The sequence below is a fragment of the Biomphalaria glabrata genome, chromosome 1, assembly GCF_947242115.1.
Source record: "Biomphalaria glabrata chromosome 1, xgBioGlab47.1, whole genome shotgun sequence".
In the NCBI taxonomy this organism is placed as follows: domain Eukaryota; kingdom Metazoa; phylum Mollusca; class Gastropoda; family Planorbidae; genus Biomphalaria; species Biomphalaria glabrata.
In genome coordinates, this window is record NC_074711.1 from 8,478,873 (window position 1) to 8,499,012 (window position 20,140).

Here is a 20,140-nt window from a genome sequence, read left to right on the forward strand (position 1 = left end):
TTTAAATAGAGTTTCGCTCAACTGAGACTTGCATAAGGATCAGATCTATGTGAAGGTTTGTTAAAATCGTAGCGTAGTTTTAATAGAATCCTAATAACTTGACCTTACTTCAGTAGGCCTCTGATGGCCTCTGTCAAATATTATCAAGTGCCTGACAAGTTTGCCGTCTAGCTGAGACGTCCCCTTTAAACAAGTAGGCATACCCTGGTTTCATTAATATTTCAATCAAATGTGTTGTATTCCGATAGAAGCTAAATAGGCCACCGATGTGCTTCTTTAAATAAATACACAGTCGTTTTGTCAGCTGTACACATTATCTGCACACACGAATTCGACTGTAAGTATTAGAGCGTTACAGAGATTTGAGAGACTTCCGCGTGGTGGGTCCCAAAATAATCATAAAACTAGGCGAGAGTTGGTCATTGGTAAACCTCATCTATATTTAGACTCCCGTCCTCCCCCAGGTAGGCCTAATAGTGTACAATTTGGGTCAAAATAAAAAATGAACAGCCGGTGAACCGGTCCTAAAAGGAAACAAATGACTGGATTCAGTAAGGGAGTACGAATGTTTTGGTATCTATAAATTTATATACCGTGTTCAGATATTTGTTTTCCGGACTTGTTTAGGCAACCGCTTCATGCTGGATACTCCTATAGACTTTGTATCAGCTCAAACGCATGCAACATGTTTTAATTCTGGTATCTTCTTGATTGTTTATTAGGTAATGATTTTGTTAGTCGTAGTTTAGCGGTGTATGAATTATCTCCTAGTTGGCGTGACTAGCTTAAAGAGCTTTTGTTTATGTTCCGTAAGCTCGTCAGACTACTAATGTTTCATGTACAACTATTAACTATAGTCGTAGTCAAATTCGTCATTGTACAAATTTTGAATCATTTATTTCGACAACTTTTCCTTATCCTATCGAGATGAAATCTCGCACATAATCTCGTGCTTCGTGACTAGACATTTTATTAAAATCTCAAAACGATAATTTCATTAATTATTGAATTATTTTTTGACCTGGGAGAATTTGTAAACATAAAGTATAAAGGGGACTAATTCAACTTATAACACTACATCTGTCCAGTACAATTTCTTACGTTTGTTCGATGGCAAAAAAAAAAAGTTAATGAACTAACTGGTTAATTTTTTAAAAATTGATTCTTGCTTTGTCAGTTACAAAAAATAATTATGCAAAATTTCAACTTGATCCAAGATTGGGTGTGGAGAAATAACGTGTACGTACTTTTTACCAGACAGACAGACAGACAGACAGACAGACAGACAGAGTTGATAAAAGCTCTGTACGATCTTCCTTTTTATTCAACATATTTGAATATTTTAGGCGTAAGAGATAATACCAAAAAAAAAAAAAAATTTAGTTTCGAAGTTGACAAGGGACTAGTGTGTTATTGTACACGGATATTTTTTTATTTTGGCATACAGAACAGGTGTAAATATGGGGAATTCAGACATGAGAAAGGTCGGAAAACTTATTTATAGTTAAGGCTTTAAAAAAATATAATGGATATATCACACAAACCCCTTGTCTGTTGTATTTCATCATGTATCTCTGACAGTAATATCTCATTTCCACTTCTTTCTTTCTTACACACACACACACACACAAACTCATAAACACACACACACACACTCATATATACACTCGCGAACAAATTTTGTTTTTTTTTTAGCTCTCTGATAGCGGGACTATGTTCTGTGTACAAGGTATCTAGTCCGGGATAATCCAACTCTAATGATAAAGTAGTAGATCATGTTCTGTTGACCTAAAATGTAACACACCCAGGATTTTTTTAGAACTTTGGTATTATCTAGTGATAGTCTTCCAAGAGGATAGTAGAGAATACGACCATAACTTATTATATAAAGTAAAAAAATTTACTATCAGAAATCATCTCTCGATGATGCCATCACAAGACTAGTAAGGTCATCTGTAGTGGACGAATGTGTTGGGCATTTGAGAACAAACGAAAATCCGCTGCCGAGGACAGACGTGGACGGCGAACAGGAAATATTAATCGACCACCGGCGGACAATGGTTATGCTTGCCATGGATGTGGCAAAATATGTAGGTCACAGCTGGGGCTGCGTAACCACGGGAAATATTGCATTCCTCATTAATCTTCGAGAGGTGCGGTGGCTGAGCGGTAAAGCGCTTAACTTCTGAGCCGGGGGTCCCGGGTTCGAATTCTGGTAAAGACTGGGAATTTTAATTTCGGGATCTTTGGGCGCCTCTGATTCCACCCAGCTCTGACCTTGGTTGGGGAAAAGTAAAGGCGGTCGACAGACAACGAGAATGTTCCTAGAAATACTAAGGGCCTTGAAGGTATCTGTGAGTTCAGTTGTTATTATTCCTTCGGTTAATATAACAATGGTTTGGTTAGCACATTGTCTTTGTCTATATAATTTAAACGGAGCAACTGCTCTTTCTTGTAGTGATAGCTGGTCAACATGCATACATCAAGAGATTAGATTTAACAGTTTTCACTTGTGCTACGTACGACACATAATGTGATTCTCCTGTTGGGATCGTGTCTCCGATAAGGAGATTTTGAAAATTACCAATGTATTTCTATGCTCTTTTGACACAGAGAAGACTACGTTGGCTCGGACATGTCACCTTAGTGCCAGATGGAAAATTTCCTAAAGACATCCTCTATGCTTAGCTCGCGGAAGGAGTTAGATCCAAAGGCCGCCCAAGACTAACCTACAGATATGTCTGCAAGTGAGAAATGAGAAGTACAGGCATCAATAAAAGTATGTGGGAGGAAATAGCTTAAGATTGAACAGCATGGAGACAGACTGTGCGTGCTGGTACGATCCTTGCCGAAAGCAAAGGAAACAAAGGGGCCTCAGTCAAAAGAAAGAGAAAGAAAGCTGCTTTATCAGCTAGGCACAAACTGTGACAAACGTTGCCGCTTCAGAATAAGCCTAAATTATCTCAGCAGATTCTGTCCCGTCTCAAGGAGAAACTAAAACCAGTCACTCATCTGGGCACATCCATTGTCATCCGAGACAGATGGAGCCAAATACTCCACGGTAAATTGTAGAAGAACTAATAACACCAACAGTAATATTAACCCTTAAAACGCGTGCGGTAGTTTAGCCTCTAAACATCAGAATTGTAATTCCATTTTGGGTGCACTCATTGTAAAACAGCTCAGCACTTTAAGGGTTAATAATAAAACGCTTCTATTCCGAAGATTAAAAAAGGCATTGCTTCATATGAACACACTGACCTGTATATTTTGTTTATTCAGACAAAAGGCCGTTGTACGATGAGGGTCTGCTCAACTTTTCGTCCTCTGCACCAGTCTTCGACAAGGGCTTTTGGGTGTCAGTAGTGTGTTCAGAGACTATTGAAAGGTCTTGAGCTGTCCCTTTCAGAGATCATATGCTTTCACCATAGTTAATTAATTAGTGGTAATTATTAGTTTTGTTTTATATAAGGGATATAAAACGCGCAATATTAAGATATATATCAGTGATTAAATGGTGCGCTCCCTTCATTAAAAAAATCCTTTATATTTTGTTTATCATTCCAAATGGTTTAAGCTTTTCCCTTGTCTTTGTGCTCTTTGCAATTCTAACACATAGCTCAGGTTTTGATCCTTTAACTGATATAAATTACAAGCTAATGAATAGTGCTAGACGCTCATGCCAGAATGTGATGATAATTCACTTTCTCTTGCTCTGTTAGGTAAAATACAATTGAGTTCAGGGCTTTTGAATGAGAGGGTATAAGCCTCCACACATCCTAATTTATATGGATTTAAATGATAATTATGATTAACTGTAAGTCGCTTTGAGCATTTTTTGTTTGGTACTAATGTGCATGCCAAACGATGTTTACCTTTTTTGTGATGCACATCAAGTTGTACACGCTTTTCTGTACTTCTGACAAGTTTTACTATAAACGAGGACACGATTTTTGCCCTTGTTATTTCGTCGGGAAGAAAAAAATGTCTAGTTCATTGAAACAAATAGACCATCATTAAAGGGTTCTGTTTGACCCACCAGAATACATTTTACGAGCTTCCATCTCTTGTTGTACAAAAGTATTTTCAGAACTTTTCCCAACCTCAAGTAGCTCTTAGTCTAAAATGAGGTTCCTAGCACAGGAACTTCCCTTTAGCCATTGACTTATTATTGATATAAAATAATATATTATGTCCTTTCTTTTGAATAAAATTTCATTTAAAAAAAAAAAAAAAGGAGGCCCAAAAAAGAGGCTAAAGCCCAGAAAAGAGGTGAATGAAATACCCCAAAAAGAGGCAAAAAAAAGAGGCAAAAGCCCAAGGATTCCTAGGATGTAAACAGCTCGACAACTGAAGTCAAAAGCTAAAAAAGCTGAGGTGTCCTAAAAAAAAAAATTTCGTCGGGACGAAAAAATGTCTAGTTCATTGAAACAAAAAGACCATCATTAAGGGGTTCTGATTTACTAGCTTGGATCTCTTGTTGTACAATTTTGTTTTCAGAACTTTTCCCAACCTCAAGTAGCTCTTAGTCTAAAATGAGGTTTCTAGCACAGGAACTTCCCTTTAGCCATTGACTTTTGTATTTAAATTTCTTCATAAAATGAGTATCATTCCCATCATTTAATTATTATACAAACAAATAATGAGTTAAAATACATCGATACAAATGTCTCCCTTCAAATGTTCACAATTCGCCGGAGGTCCCACAACGATTTTGGAAGACATGACACTTGTCCATCTTATATTTACACAAAGCTAACATTGATCTAAACGAGTAGAAAACGGCCCGTCCAACAGCAAAAAACACAATAATAAAAAAAACCTTATCGTATGTAAACTTGTCACTGTTTTGATTTAGAGTACTCTTATGAATAAATGCTTGAACGGTTTTCTAAGGGCACATCGCGGACACGTCTTTTTTTTTTTAAATATATTTATTTGCTTTCTTTAGAAAACGTAACGCTAACATCGGTCTCTTTAAAAGTGTTTGCAATGCGATCACAGAAATTATTCTAAGATTCCATTACCACTTTTTTGACAGCGGTTTTGTGTTGATAGCAAGGACAACTCTTCATATTTATTGCATGCTCTGATAATCGAAAGAGTAGATACATATTAGGAAATGAATATTCATCTATATATATGGTCTTTAAAATTTTATTTATGCATTTATTTATATATTTGTGTAATATATGTGGTGGGGGAGGGGCGACCAATCGCAGCAACCCGCGCCTATCACCATGCCTTTCTCTTATGTGTCCAATTATGAAAAGTGTAAGGCTACGTTTACCAGACACTTGTCTAAAGCAGTCACAGATTTTCGGTATTACATTTATTAGATGAAGAGACATTAGGTAATTTGTCTTGAGAACAAATATAGGCTATAGTTCATCCATCGTGGTTCTATTAAAACACCACTTTCATCCTCTAGGGGCTGAAGGCCTTGCACTGGAAGTTTTGGTGCCTCCTCATGTAGCTGGTGAGACCTATGGCAGCCCTGGATGTTCGGCTTCACACTGGGCAGGTTATTCCAGCTGGAGCTAGTGTCGGTTGCCTTGATTTTTTTTACTATGGGGCTTTTCTTGTGCCAGAGCTGTTCTTTTGTCCTCTGCACTGTTTGCGCCAGTTTTCACAGTGCAACGCCTTGGTGCAAATATGAGTGTGGGGATTTTCGTCAGATTGTACTTTAAGAGAAGCATGAACAGCCTTGCAGCTACAGTCATAGCTCCACGAAAGGCGGAAGTACGTTGTTACAAAAAAAAATTCTACGCACTGAAAAAGAATAATTAATGACATATTTAATATTTGATATTTAATTAATATAGGTGTACCCCCCCCCCCCTTATTGTTGTAAAATCTTGCTACGGATCATCTCCTGCAGTTCTCACCTCTCATTTAAAAGTACATAGATGAAGTAATTTAAGTTTTCAATGTATATTGTCTTGATAAAGCGTAATCATATTTTATTTTACAATTAAATTACTAGATTTCCATTGTGGATATGTACTAATATTCCTATCCAAGCTTGTAAGAAGAATTTTCTAGTCGTAGGTTTGGTGCACATGCGTCACAAATACCGAGTGGTAAGAAGGCACTGATGAATGGAACATGTCCTAGCCAGCTAAGGCTACTACTGATAACAGCGCGAATGTCCTAGCCAGCTAAGGCTACTAATGATAACAGCGCGAATGTCCTAGCCAACTAAGGCTACTACTGAGTTTGTATACCACTGGTTTAAACATAATCTGGTATTTCAGTTCCGGTATTAGAATTAGACTCACACACCAAAAAATATCGCCATGTTTTGCTTTTGCGAGTATTCGAGTAATTAACACTATCTTTGGATTCTCCATCAAGGTTGTGTGTGTGTGTGCGTAAATTGGTCCTCAAACACTCAAGTTTAGTTAGGCTTTGTTTACACTCGGAAGTAAAACCTTATTTGAAGAAAGGGTCCACAAAAATCACGCTGGAATATAAATCAGCACATTAAGAAAAAAAAATAGAGCCAAAGAGAGAGATAAGCTTGGGGTAACGCTCCATTGCTGGCCCAGCGAACACGCCCCACCCGCCACCAACTGTTCAGCACCCCTCTTAACATATACCGGTGGCTAGACATAGATTTGATTTTTTTTCCCTGCAATGTTTCACTGAGTTTAATTTGAAAAGAATGTGACGCCCGGTGTGCTGTGTTGTGTATGAACGCTCGAAGACTAGACATTTTTATTTTGTTCAATTTTTCAGTGGCTAAGTCAACAGTGAAGGGGAAAAAACTAAATTCGGAAAATGTCTTACAAACAAGAAAGAGGCAAGTATTGAACTTTTTCGTTTTGGTTTTTTGCTTTCTATGTACTCTTAGAAATCTCTATAAGCTTATATTAAATTAATTGCAACTGAAAAGTCTTGAATATTTATGTTGAGCTATCAAGAAAAGATTCGAGTGTGATGTTCTCGTATGGCAAACATTTCCGCAATAAAAAGGCAAATGCTAGTAATAATAGAAGAGCTGACATATGACAGAAACACAGGACGTATTCTGAATATAATTGTGGCAAATAAGCTCACGCAGCAGGTCCAATTTCAGTTCGTGCTGGTTCTTAGCTGGTGGTTATTTGTTGGTTTTTAGCAAGTTCTTTGCTGCTTTTTTTTTTGCAGCTTCTGTGTTGCATTCTTTGCTTTTTTTTTCTAATTTCTTTGCTGCTTCTACTAGTTCTTTGTTGATAGGTTTCACAAAGAGACCATCAAAAATGTTTATGTCACAGACTATTGGACAATTGGTGCTAATGCTACAGACATGATAGGTCACCTGTTTTGATAAAAGGAAATTCCGAGATCGATTCTCCGTTGTTCAACGCAAATATGGGCGGGCCGGATTTAAGAATCTGGAGGCCCCGGGACAGAAAATATGTGGAGGCCTCTGCAATGTTTTAAAGGATTTAATAAAAAATCCACAAATTAATTAGAACTTATATCTCTAAGTAGGTGTACGGGTGTATAGTGGCTCCACTGAGTCATAAATAGGTCTCTCTAAGTCTTTTTTTTTTTTTGGGGGGGGGAAAATCACTTCCTTAGAAGTTTACATTTGGTCGTAATGTAGGTGTAAGAGTTAACATTGTGTGTGCGTGAGTGTGAGAGAGAGCGAGAGAGAGAGATAGAGCGAGAGAGAGAGAGCGAGAGAGAGAGCGAGAGAGAGAGGAGAGAGAGAGAGAGAGAGCGAGAGAGAGAGAGCGAGAGAGAGAGAGGAGAGAGAGAGCGAGAGAGAGAGAGCGAGAGAGAGAGGAGAGAGAGAGCGAGAGAGAGAGAGAGCGAGAGAGAGAGAGAGTGAGAGAGCCAGAGTGAGAGAGAGGAGAGAGAGAGAGAGCGAGAGAGAGAGCGAGAGAGAGAGCAAGAGCGAGAGAGCCAGAGAGAGAGAGAGGAGAGAGAGAGAGCGAGAGAGAGAGAGTGAGAGAGCCAGAGAGAGAGAGAGGAGAGAGAGAGAGAGAGCGAGAGAGAGAGAGAGTGAGAGAGAGAGAATCAAATGGTGTGGGATGAGTGGCCGAGAGGCTAAGAGCACTTGGGCTTAGCTTGACCCCTATCTAGGGGGCTCGGGGCTCAACACAAGCCATTCGTTATAGAAGGCTTCCAGAATCTAAAAAAAAAGTCAAACGAAATCAAATGTCTAAATGTCTTGATGTCTAGATGTCTTGATGTCTAGATGTCTTGATGTCTTGATGTCTATTGCTATTTCACCTTGTGTGATTTTGTTTTCTTGTTAAACTCAGCAGCTTTCACAACTTTCAAGTCCAACTACACCGAGCTGCACCAAGATTTGACCAGATTTTTTCAAGAGCTTCCTGGGAGGCTGAAAAGAAGAGCCCCAACTGGGCTGAGTGATGTCAAGGTCATCCCTACCATCATGTCGCCTAGTGACGAATTCTTCAATGTCGATGAGGCGGACCTCGTTCTGAAGAAGTGGCAGGAGGTAGTCGATGCCACGAAGTTTGTGCTGTTGAACATTGTCAGTTACGTCACAGAAAACAATCAGGAATGGTTTCAGGAACAAAAGAAAAAGTTAGATTGGTGGTTTGACGTTCTTAGCGGCCAAGCAAATCTGCTGAGACTGGAGACGTCTACTGTTGAAAAATTAAGAGGTACTTAATGCTAAAAACTTACTCATTACAAAATGTGTATTTGAGCTTATCCTTAGAGGCACTTAGTGACAAGCTGCTAATGGTTATAAGATGTCCGCTTATTTGTATGTCAGTGTCGTTTAGAAATAAAGACGAATACAAATATAAAAGCGCAAAAAAAAAAAAAGAAATACATTTTAAATATCCAAATTTACCATTACTTGAGATGCTACAGAAAGACCGCATCACAAACAAAGAGATAGGACTACAGCAGCAATAAGACCCCATCATGACCTGCTAAGTATCGTAAAAAAAAAAAAAACACAAGCTAAAAATCTATGGCCATATTAAATAAATAAATAAATTATGGTTTTTATATAGTGCTACTTTCATGCTTATAGAATGCTCAGAGCGCTATTGTCCAATCTCATTTGTGAACCAGTGGGGGGAGGGGGATATCTTGGAGTAGGTTTTCCGTGCTGCCTTTAGGTGTTCAGTAAACACAACTCTGCTTGAGTCGGGTGTCGAACCTCAAGCCCTCTTCATAAGTAGGCAAATCAAGCCAAGTTCAAGCGTACTTAGCCTCACGACTATGCTTTCCAGCTATTACAAAGTCTTCGGGGCTCAAAAAGAACTTCCTTCAGGGAACAGTACCAGGAAAAAGAAGAAGAGGCAGACAGAAAAAGCGATGGCAAGACACCATAAAAAATTGGACGGGCCTGTCATTGAAGGAGGTTCTAACTAAGGCAAAAGACAGAGAGGAATGGAGAAAGAGGGTTGACAAATCTTGCATGGTGCCCCAATGGTCCAATAGACTAAGGGATAGGTAAAAGGTAAAAAAAAAATAATTGTAAAGGTGCAATGACGTCCAGCTCAATGTTTGTAAGTAGAAACCGCACAGTTAAACCGCACAGTTAAACGAGCACAAATTTCAAGTTTCTTTTATTTGGGATGAGGCTCATTACAACAATGTTTCAACGTAGTACCAAATAATAAGATTGGAAATCTTTTTTGAAGTAACGTCTGTATTATATAAGATAAGATAAGATCAATAATTTTTATACCCATAACGAAGGATAAAATTCGGAATGTTTTTGTAACCAGATTTTGTGGTATCCTTCTTCAAACATTGGTTTACGTTCCTCGTTGGTGGATATTTTAATAAGCTGCCCGTGGAGTCTTCTGTGATTGTGATCTAAGTTTGTTCAAGCTCTATACGACTCAAAACCCAGTCGGGAATATCCAAATTAAAAGAATGTCTTCAAATCTGGAGTTTAGTTCGTAATACAATAGTACGCAATAAACATATAACAAGTGGTGAGTTGTTACTATTATACTGTTGGATAAACTGGCTTTTATCGAAGAAGTTATTTTAGTTGTATATAGTTTTTGTCTTTCAGCGGACCCCCTTGATTGCCTGGCAGAACCTGGGGGGTCAGCGGATCACAGTTCGAGAACCACATTTCTAGAACCTACTTTGTTTGTTCTGACCTTCTTTGTTTAGCTGCTTCTAGTTCCCAATGTGCAGACGATTATTGTTGTAAGATTATTAAAAAAAAATATTTTTTTCAGTCATTTATTGTTTTACAATTCATTTGTAGGTATGTATAGCAATGTTCGTAGGATCTCATTTGACTTAAATACTTCTTTGTTGTTTTTTTTTTTTTTGCAGAAGCCCGTGCTGGAATAGGCTCAGCTAACAGAGGAACTGCTGATTTGAGAGAAAAAATTGAAATGAGAAAGTAAGATTTAGATTTAGGTGCAGTGAATATGCACATATTTTTTTTCCCTTTGAAAGTTGTGCCTGTGTATTTGTTGGTTAGTAGAGAAAGAGAGATAATAAAGAATAAAAAGGGGTGCTGAGGAGGGCGAGAAGGAAAACAGAAAAAAAAAGAGAAATATGTCTTTAGTACAGCAAAGGAATGAGAGAAAGAGAGAGATAGGAAACTATATATAAAAAGTTTGCCCGGCATCTTACAAGCTTTCTAATGTACTTGGATCAAATATTTGGAAGTTGTTTCCCTTTTAGTTTAAATTAACATCACAACGTCTAGGAATGAAACCTACCTGTTGGGATTTATAATCTAAGTTTTCCTTCTTAGTTGTTTCGAGTGTGTCATATCTGCAAATATCCTGAAGCAATTAATATGTTTATATTGACGGGATGATGTTAATTGACATTAGGTGATTAGCATTATCGTGATAAACAGACTCATGGAGAGATATAGAGAATTTTTTTGTTTTTAACTCTTAATCGATTTTTTTTTCGCATGTTTTTTTTTTTTTTGTGCTCCACATAAATTTTTTTATCATACATTGTTAAATTTAGAATAAAAGAAACATGAATAAAGATTTGCAAGTCGAATATCAAGGAATAAGAAATGAATATTCAACATTTTTATACCCGACTGCCAGGGTAATTTAATACAAAATTGAATTTCTTTTTGTTAGAAGATATCAGCGTCAAATATGCAGCCAGGTTTATTCCATAAGTGCAACCGAAGTGGTTTAGATCTTCAAGAAATGTTTCATGTGACACCATGTTGAATGCGATTGTACCACAACCGGTTCGTTTTAACAACAGAGCTAGGTACAAGCCATAGAGAGAAAATAGTTTTAAGCTATTCAATTATGGATCAGTTCCTTTTTTTGACCAAGTCTTGCCAGGCCTTGTATTCATATTCAATAGCAGATTGTATTATAACACTGTCAAGTGTTCTTATGCTTCACTTGTTTTGAAAAGGATGTCTCACGTTCTGATGGCCAATAAGACGTGTCATTTATAGTTGTCATCTAATAAAGGTATAATGTATGCCCGATTTAGATACATTAAAATGCAAAATGTAACAGCGTTATCAAATCGCTTAGCAACGGGTTCTATTTGCAATAAGATTGCAAAGAGTGTTTTCATAAAATCTCAGGCGACCGAAAAAGTTTTAATCTTATTTATATATTCAATTATATTTTAAAATAACAATGAAACACTATTTATAATTCTAAAGAACTAACAGACAACTAGTTTAGATTTCTACAGAACTAATAGACCAATAGTTTAGATTTCTACAGAACTAACAGACCACTAGTTTAGATTTCTACAGAACTAATAGACCACTAGTTTAGATTTCTACAGAACTAATAGACCACTAGTTTAGATTTTAGCAGAACTAGTAGACCACTAGTTTAGATTTTAGCAGAACTAGTAGACCACTAGTTTAGATTTCTACAGAACTAACAGACCACTAGTTTAGATTTCTACAGAACTAACAGACCACTAGTTTAGATTTCTACAGAACTAATAGACCACTATTTTAGATTTCTACAGAACTAACAGACCACTATTTTAGATTTCTACAGAACTAACAGACCACTAGTTTAGATTTTTGCAGAACTAATAGACCACTAGTTTAGATTTCTACAGAACTAGTAGACCACTAGTTTAGATTTCTACAGAACTAATAGACCACTATTTTAGATTTCTACAGAACTAACAGACCACTAGTTTAGATTTTTGCAGAACTTACAAAACTGTTATGGTGTGTGACGATAAAGCTAATGTGTGGAGTTAACTCAATTGTGTTTTGCTGTGTGGAGATAAAACGAATACACAAAAGAGAGGCACAGACGATAAAAAGAAAACTTAAACAGAGCCCCCCCCCCCCTTACACTGATGGACAACATCGTTGTTAAAGTGAGATGGGGAAATTATTTTGGTCTTTACTGGGTTTGTGTTGTCATGTGAAACAATGCACTCATCTCTGATCTACGGAATATTTTACTATTTACTATGTTATGATTTTTTGTCTATAAAGCAACAACGTTGTGATGAGTGGGTTTGTGCTTAAAGCCACTATCTTATGATATCTTGGTATACAGCCACTATCTTATGGTATCTTGGTATACAGCCACTATCTTATGGTATCTTGGTATACAGCCACTATCTTATGATATCTTGGTATACAGCCACTATCTTATGGTATCTTGGTATACAGCCACTATCTTATGGTATCTTGGTATACAGCCACTATCTTATGATGTCTGGGTATAAAGCTACTATCTTATGATATCTTGGTATACAGCCACTATCTTATGGTATCTTGGTATACAGCCACTATCTTATGATATCTTGGTATACAGCCACTATCTTATGGTATCTTGGTATACAGCCACTATATTATGGTATCTTGGTATACAGCCACTATCTTATGATGTCTGGGTATAAAGCTACTATCTTATGATATCTTGGTATAAAGCCACTATCTTATGATGTCTTGGTATAAAGCCAATTTCTTATGATGTCTTGGTATAAAGCCACTATCTTATGATGTGTTGGTATAAAGCCACTTTCTTATGATTTCTGGGTATAAAGTCACTAGATTATGATGTCTTGGTATAAAGCCACTATCTTATGATGTCTTGGTATAAAGTCACCCTCTTATGATGTCTGGGTATAAAGCCACTATCTTATGATGTCTTGGTATAAAGTCATCCTCTTATGATGTCTGGGTATAAAGCCACTATCTTATGATGTCTTGGTATAAAGCCACCATCTTATGATGTCTTGGTATAAAGTCACCCTCTTATGATGTCTGGGTATAAAGCCACTATCTTATGATGTCTTGGTATAAAGTCACCCTCTTATGATGTCTGGGTATAAAGCCACTATCTTATGATGTCTTGGTATAAAGCCACCATCTTATGATGTCTTGGTATAAAGTCACCCTCTTATGATGTCTGGGTATAAAGCCACTATCTTATGATGTCTTGGTATAAAGCCACCATCTTATGATGTCTTGGTATAAAGCAACTACGTTATAATGTTTGCTTATAAATATGTGACTATTCAAATGTATTAGTATTAGTAAGTATATGTGAATGTTTTTGATGCTCTAACTTTGTTGCCATTTCGATGTGAAGTACAAACACTTTCTCTTGTCAGCTGAAAACGTTACATTGTACATTGTTACATTGTCTAAATTTCTCTTTTTTTTCCTACAGAAAACAAGACACCATCAACTCACTCAAGACATTGTTAACCGCGTCATAAAAGCAACGGTGATAAAGGTCTAACGCGTCAGTTTCAGTGCCTCTTTGTAAATACATGTTTGAAAATGTATATATCAAAGTTCGATTTTTTTTTGGTTTCATTTCGTTAGCACATTATAGAAATGATACTTTTGTGTAATATTTAGCGACGTGAATACTTATTTAATGTACCTCTGTTTAAATATTTATGTCTGCTTTTATTTAAAGTCTAAATGTATACATAGGCTACTTTGTTGCTTCTTCAAAGCTTGTTTATACAAATTGACATTTTAAAGCTTATTTTAGGTCATAAATTATTTAATTTATTTAATTTTTAATTAGACGATCACTTAGTGATGTTAAAATAATGATAAACAGATGATTGATTACGACACAGTTTTGTGTATAGCGATTAAAAACTAAAAATATACATTTCAAAACATGGGTAGAGAGTACTTCTATGTGTAGCTACTATCCAACATTTAGCTGATCCTTGTATAGTTTAGGGTAAGTTCTAAAAACGATATTATTATGTGCATCGGGTTATGTTGATGAGTTAAAAGACAATACATTAATTTCTAAAAATATCTTTGTGTTGTTTCGTTTCTTTCTTAATGAAAATAGGTATGTGCCACATACCTATATATATTATATCTAGACTGGACATAGAGATCTTTTAACACAACAAAAACAAAAAAAAATTATTTTTTTTTTATAAAATCGTCAATGATAACATACGTAAATATTTCAAACCGAATCAGATATTTGCTTGGTTCGGCGCTCTTGCTTAAACGAAGATAAAAATGTATGCCCCGTTATATCCAAATATTTCGTCATACTGTCATGATAAAAACAAAAGAGGCATATACAACACGTATATAAGATATAAAGGTACATTACATTTTGAATAAATGTATACAAATGCTCCTGCTCCCTAGTGCTATTAAAGCATGGAATGGGTTGCCTGAGCTAGCCAGGAAAACTAGTGACTTGGCAGAATTTAAGTCATTGGTATACGTGTTGTATATGCCTCTTCTGTTTTATCATATTATAACGATATATAGTGCTATAACGTGGCACTCTTTTATCTTCGTTTAAGCAAGAGCGCCGAACCAACAAAAAGCTGAGAGAAGAAACAGGCCTATCTGTAACTGACCTAACCCACCCATGCCACGTATACGGCCGGCTTTTTAAAGCGAGGATTGGACTTTACAGTCATCTTCGAGTCCATAGGAAATGAGAAATGTGCTCATCTTCGACCACGAAGCAGGAGCTATATATATGACAAGAGCCATTGCTTTTCTATATAGTCATTATGGCCGGGACACTCTCCTCTTTTGATTTTTTGTTTTATTTATATTATCTGGTTTGTTATTAAAGTTCTCTATTTATAGTATTTGACAGGTGGCTAACCTTTCAGCATACCAGTACTTTAAATTCAATAAAAGTACATGAGAAGTCTATGCTGATTCTTCAAAGTGTGTACGTGTCAGTTGTTAAGCAAGAGATTTCCAAAATAATTGATTTGTGATTAGAACAAAAGTATGGAAGACCACAAGTGACACCTAGCTTTAATGTTCTCATTACATCTTGTCATTATTTGTTCTATATCCTTTCTACTTGCTTGTTTTACATTTCCCGTTTTTTTTTTATGGTTAATAATTTAACAGCAACTTAAAAGATTCAAATTGGTAAGTGACCGTTTTTTAATATGGTATGTCTATTTGATATGACCAGAGCTTGTAACTAATTATATATTGAATTTTAGATTATATTATCGTTTTTTTTTAAATGTTTAATAACTTTATGGCAATGTGTATGGCACAAAATGTGATGCGATCCTATTTATGTCTGTTTGATATGGTCATTTATTAAATGATAGATTACCGTTCTAAGGTTCTATGGAAACCGGTTATATTATTATAGCTTATTTTATAGCACTACTTTATTACTTATAGCATGCTCAGAGCGCATTTGGTCCAATATCGTTAGTGGACCAGTGGGGGGGGGGGGGGGGGGAAGAGGGTATCTAGGAGTTGGTTTTCCGTGCTGCCTTTAGGCGCTCAGTAAAGACAACTCTGCCAGAGTCGGGTGTCGAACCTCGAGCCCCCTTCTAGGTAGCCAAGTTCAAGCGCAAGATAAAGAAATGAAAAAAAAACAAAGAATGATGACATCATGTGAAAAACAAATGAAATTAGAGAACAAACTGCACAAGTTACCAAGAAAAATGTGAGAATCCCTAAAGCGTTACAAAAACCTCGTCACAAGATGGACCGAGCCTCAGCTAGATAATTAAGTAAAGGGAGGGAATGAACATTTAGTTCAAGCTTTCAACTAAATAAAATTACTTAAAGATTAAACATAAAAGATAAAAGATTGTTAAGTTGCTCATAGATTTTATTTATTGATTATTAAAGTATTTACAATTTAAAAAAAAAATAAAAATATAATACATAAATAGCTTTTATAATGCATTTCAATAAAACTTTAATACATCTATGTGTCTATACCCAGTGTATACTTATACATGCAAACTATACATCATTTGACTTATGAGACATGGGTCATGTCATACCGGAATGATTTATTTATCAAATCCACAATCTCATCATCTGAACACAAACACACTGCTGTATGTCCATCCTCGTCTCTCAGGTCAACATCTGCATTGTAGTAGAGTAAAGTGTCCACGACATCGATGTACCCATTTTGAGCTGCGATCATCAAGGCGGTTGTGCCTCGCCTTGGCTCTCCGTAGTTCACGTCTGCTCCTTTTTCCAGAAGACTATTGACGGAATCAAAACAGTTGGACTCTGTAGCCAAAATTAGGGCGTTCTTTCCATTATAGTCACTGACCATGTTGACATCAGCGCCTTCTTGAATTAAAGCTGAGACAACTAAAGGCTTTTTGAAATGTGCAGCCAACATGAGAGCAGAGTAGTCCCACTTGTCTGTGATGTCTATGTCTACGTTGTATTTCAGAAGCTGTCTTACGATGTAGACATTGCCTGCAATAGCTGCGTGCATCAAGGGAGTCATCTCATATCTACTGTCCACTCTGTCGACATCAGCGCCTTTCTTAATGAGGTGAGTGATGACTGCATTCCTGTTGGAAGAGGCAGCAAGTGACAAGGGCAGGTAACCGTCTTTACATTTCTGGTTAACTGAAGCTCCATTGTCAATTAGAAGTTTGATTATTTTAGTGTCGATGAAAAATTTAGGGTCCCAGTTTTCTGAACCTACGATATCGCTATGATAAAATCCTCTCTTTAAAGCCACATGGAGTACGCTGTCTTGTGTAGGCTTTAAACGGGTTCTGATCTTAGCTCTACATTCGAGCAAGAATTCAACCGTGTCGTAAGAGTTAGACAGAACTGCGGCCATGATAGGCGTGAGATCATCTTTCGATCTTTCGTTGACCTCAGCCTCGTTACGAATCAGAAATCGGACGATGTTTGTTTCGCCTGCCCGACAAGCTTTAATGAAAGCTTTCTGGATAATCTTTTTGCCACTGCAAGTTGTCACTTGGACTCGCGTATTAACGATTTTGGCGAAATGTTCAAGGTCTCTTTTTTCAATGGCTGAGAATAGACTTTTCTTCACCTTTTTTGCGTACTTCCGGTGACTCTTTTCACTGCAGATTATAAGTAAAAAAAATTAGAATTTCAGTAAAAATAAATGTTTTTACCCCCCCCCCACTGGTATTTATATTTATCTCTTTTTACATACGTTCTATTAACACTATTCTAAATGAAGCAAAATATTGGAGAAAAAGTAAATTTGGGAAAATATGTATCCTAATTTTTAACATTAATAAAAAAAAAGTTATTTTTTAATATTAGGACACTTAATTCAAGTATTATATCTGCACCCAGAATTTCACGCTTTAATATACACATATATCTATATTATAAAGTAGAATGTGAGGGGTATGTATGTATGTATGTATGTATGTATGTATGTATGTTACTTATAGACACCAAAACCGCTTGACCAATCTTGATAAAACTTGGCAGGAATGTTTCTTGGGTACCAACTTAGACCGTAGTGTATGTATTGTAGCCCTAAAACAAACTTAAGACCCTCAAAAAAAAAATAAAGTTGTCCGACTCTATTACAGCTATAGTATTTTATGGATCTAGGCCATGTCTACAATGTTGACATAAGAAAAGATAGAAAGGATTTAGACCTAGATCTAATTTTAAGAAATACACTTTGCGCAGATAGTTTTTTACTTTGACACATGAAAATACAAAAGAAGATCCATTGATTTCATTATATAATAAAATTAACCTTCAATTTTGTGTTTCAAAAGCATTTTTTACATAAATTAGTTCCTGATATCTGTGACTACAGATTTCCTGACGAACATTCTTTCATTAGACAATACCGTAATGAATCGCGTACTAAAAATTAATTCGTTTAATTGTTTACTTTATAATCCTATCCCTAGATCTAAAACTCTAATTCAACTCTAAGATGATAAAACTTCTCTTCGCACAGATAGTTTTATACTTTAACACATAAATATATTAATTAAAGTCCATTCATTTCATATTTTGATCAAATAAACATTCAAATTTGGTTTTCTAAAGCTACATTCGTTTACGAAAGCTGCGAAGCCGAGTTGAGATAGGCCTAGATCTATATTCATTCATGAATCGCGTACTAAAAATTATTTCGTTTAATTGTTTACTTTATAATCCCATCCCTAGATCTAAAACTCTAATCCAACTCTAAGATGATAAAACTTCTCTTCGCACAGATAGTTTTATACTTTAACACATAAATATATTAATTAAAGTCCATTCATTTCATATTTTGATCAAATAAACATTCAAATTTGGTTTTCTAAAGCTAGGCCTACATTCGTTTACGAAAGCTGCGAAGCCGAGTTGAGATAGGCCTAGATCTATATTCATTCATGAATCGCGTACTAAAAATTATTTCGTTTAATTGTTCACTTTATAATCCCATTTATCAAAGCTATCGCTCTTTTCGTTTTTAATAGATAAGAATGTATCGACTTCGGGTAAACCATTCTCGCAAAACTAATTTTTTATTTTCGTAGCGAAAGAGAAATAACGTGAAAGGATCAATAGCTACGTTTAACATACATCTAAATCCAATCCACTAGATTATTCAAAAGCAAATGTTTTAATTTTAAAAAATGGATTTAAGCCTATTAGCTATTTTGATTCTATAGCTTCATTCACACTATTTTTACATTGACACATTCGCTTTACTTATTACATTATTATTTCGTTTAATTGTTTATGTTTACAAAACACTCTCAGTGACTATATCGACAGTAATGCGCAAATAAAGACCCGCGGGTCGCGGGTAACATATGTCTAGTATATATATATATAGACATAAGACAGTTTCGAAAGTACTTAACAAATTTAAAATAAGAAAGAAAAAAATAAACAGTTACGTTTGTTAAAATAGATATTTTGAAATCTACGTTAAATGTAGAGTGTATTTTTTTCTTACACAGTTTGTTATTTGAAAGAAAGAACTGTTCTTTTCGCAACATGAAAAGCAGTCTTTTATCATACCATTTTCTTCTATCATACTACATTGAATAACAAACTTTAAACTTAATAACAAATGTGAGAAAGAGATTTAGAAAGATAGTAAAAAAACAAATAGACACGTCTGACCAAAAAAACAATGAAACTAACTAATAGGGGCTGAAGAATTTGAGAAATAGATCAGACTGACTCTTGAAAGGTAAAACTTACTAGTAATCATACTCTCTTTTCCTGGCCCTAGATTTGGGTGGTGATGAGCAGACACTTGTCTCCATCCTACACTGGCTGTAAACGTAAAATAAACAAAATGTACACTAGAAACAAGATACACTTTTGTTCTTAAGATTAATTTAAGACTTAATTATCACAGAATTTTTACAATATAAATATTTACAGTATGTTAAGAATCCAAACATATGCTTTAAATGTACACTAGAAACAAGATACACTTTTGTTCTTAAGATTAATTTAAGACTTAATTATCACAGAATTTTTACAATATAAATATTTACAGTATGTTAAGAATCCAAACATATGCTTTAAATGTTAAGTAAAGCTAGTCATTTATCTTTTTTTTTTTCAGAAATAGTGTTTCGTGGATAGTTTCTAAGTGGTTTGTGTATTAAAAAGGTTCTTTTTAAAGGTAGTATTGAAAAAGCAGAACGTTTTCCATTCATTCTGCAAGAGGGTCTGGCATGTTTTCCATGCATGCAGTGCTTCACAGCTCACTTTTCTCATAGTAAGAAAAGCGTAAAAAAATGGTTAAAATGTAAAGAATGGGCCAGACCGATGTTTTTTTCTTGCAATAAAACACACTATTTATTTTATACATTATACATTTCCGTGTTCCGGGCAAAATAAACATATATGCCAACTATTTTAACGTAGTACTGGTAGCAACTAAATATAAACATACTTGATTACGAATTCTATTTCTTATATATATATATTTTAAACCTTATACTTTAATTTTGT

General features: G+C 35.6%; 2 protein-coding genes across 4 annotated transcripts; one reads left to right on the forward strand and one right to left on the reverse strand.

The window, feature by feature from the left end:
• The first annotated feature begins 532 nt into the window (after positions 1–532).
• On the forward strand, positions 533–14,215 carry LOC106077096 (uncharacterized). Of its 3 annotated transcripts, none has more exons than XM_056020426.1 (5): positions 533–551; positions 6,742–6,805; positions 8,262–8,627; positions 10,279–10,348; positions 13,602–14,215. In XM_056020426.1, the coding sequence occupies exons 2-5, from the start codon at positions 6,784–6,786 to the stop codon at positions 13,648–13,650; spliced, it is 507 nt and encodes a 168-aa protein (XP_055876401.1). In that variant the 5' UTR covers positions 533–551; positions 6,742–6,783; the 3' UTR covers positions 13,651–14,215. The 3 variants fall into 3 exon arrangements, with proteins under 3 accessions (XP_055876401.1, XP_055876391.1, XP_055876394.1); XM_056020416.1 differs by lacking the exon at positions 533–551 and adding an exon at positions 580–722 and having other exon boundaries at positions 8,259–8,627; XM_056020419.1 differs by lacking the exon at positions 533–551 and adding an exon at positions 580–722.
• Positions 14,216–15,800: 1,585 nt separating this feature from the next.
• On the reverse strand, positions 15,801–19,440 carry LOC106077094 (ankyrin repeat domain-containing protein 50-like). The gene is made up of 2 exons (XM_056018532.1): positions 19,376–19,440; positions 15,801–17,262 (listed from the first exon to the last, which is right to left on the reverse strand). The coding sequence occupies exons 1-2, from the start codon at positions 19,438–19,440 to the stop codon at positions 16,179–16,181; spliced, it is 1,149 nt and encodes a 382-aa protein (XP_055874507.1). The 3' UTR covers positions 15,801–16,178.
• Positions 19,441–20,140: the final 700 nt, after the last annotated feature.

What these genes read in the sequence shown, in the direction of transcription:
- LOC106077096 (XM_056020416.1), top strand. Translation starts at nt 6,784, where the DNA reads ATGTCTTACAAACAAGAAAGAG. An exon ending in GTCTTACAAACAAGAAAGAG is followed by an intron (nt 6,806 to 8,258) that starts GCAAGTATTGAA and finishes TGTTAAACTCAG; the next exon opens with CAGCTTTCACAACTTTCAAG. An exon ending in GAAAAAATTGAAATGAGAAA is followed by an intron (nt 10,349 to 13,601) that starts GTAAGATTTAGA and finishes TTTTTCCTACAG; the next exon opens with AAAACAAGACACCATCAACT.
- LOC106077094 (XM_056018532.1), bottom strand. Translation starts at nt 19,440, where the DNA reads ATGGAGACAAGTGTCTGCTCATCACCACCCAAATCTAGGGCCAGGAAA. An exon ending in AAAAGAGAGTATGATTACTA is followed by an intron (nt 17,263 to 19,375) that starts GTAAGTTTTACC and finishes TATAATCTGCAG; the next exon opens with TGAAAAGAGTCACCGGAAGT.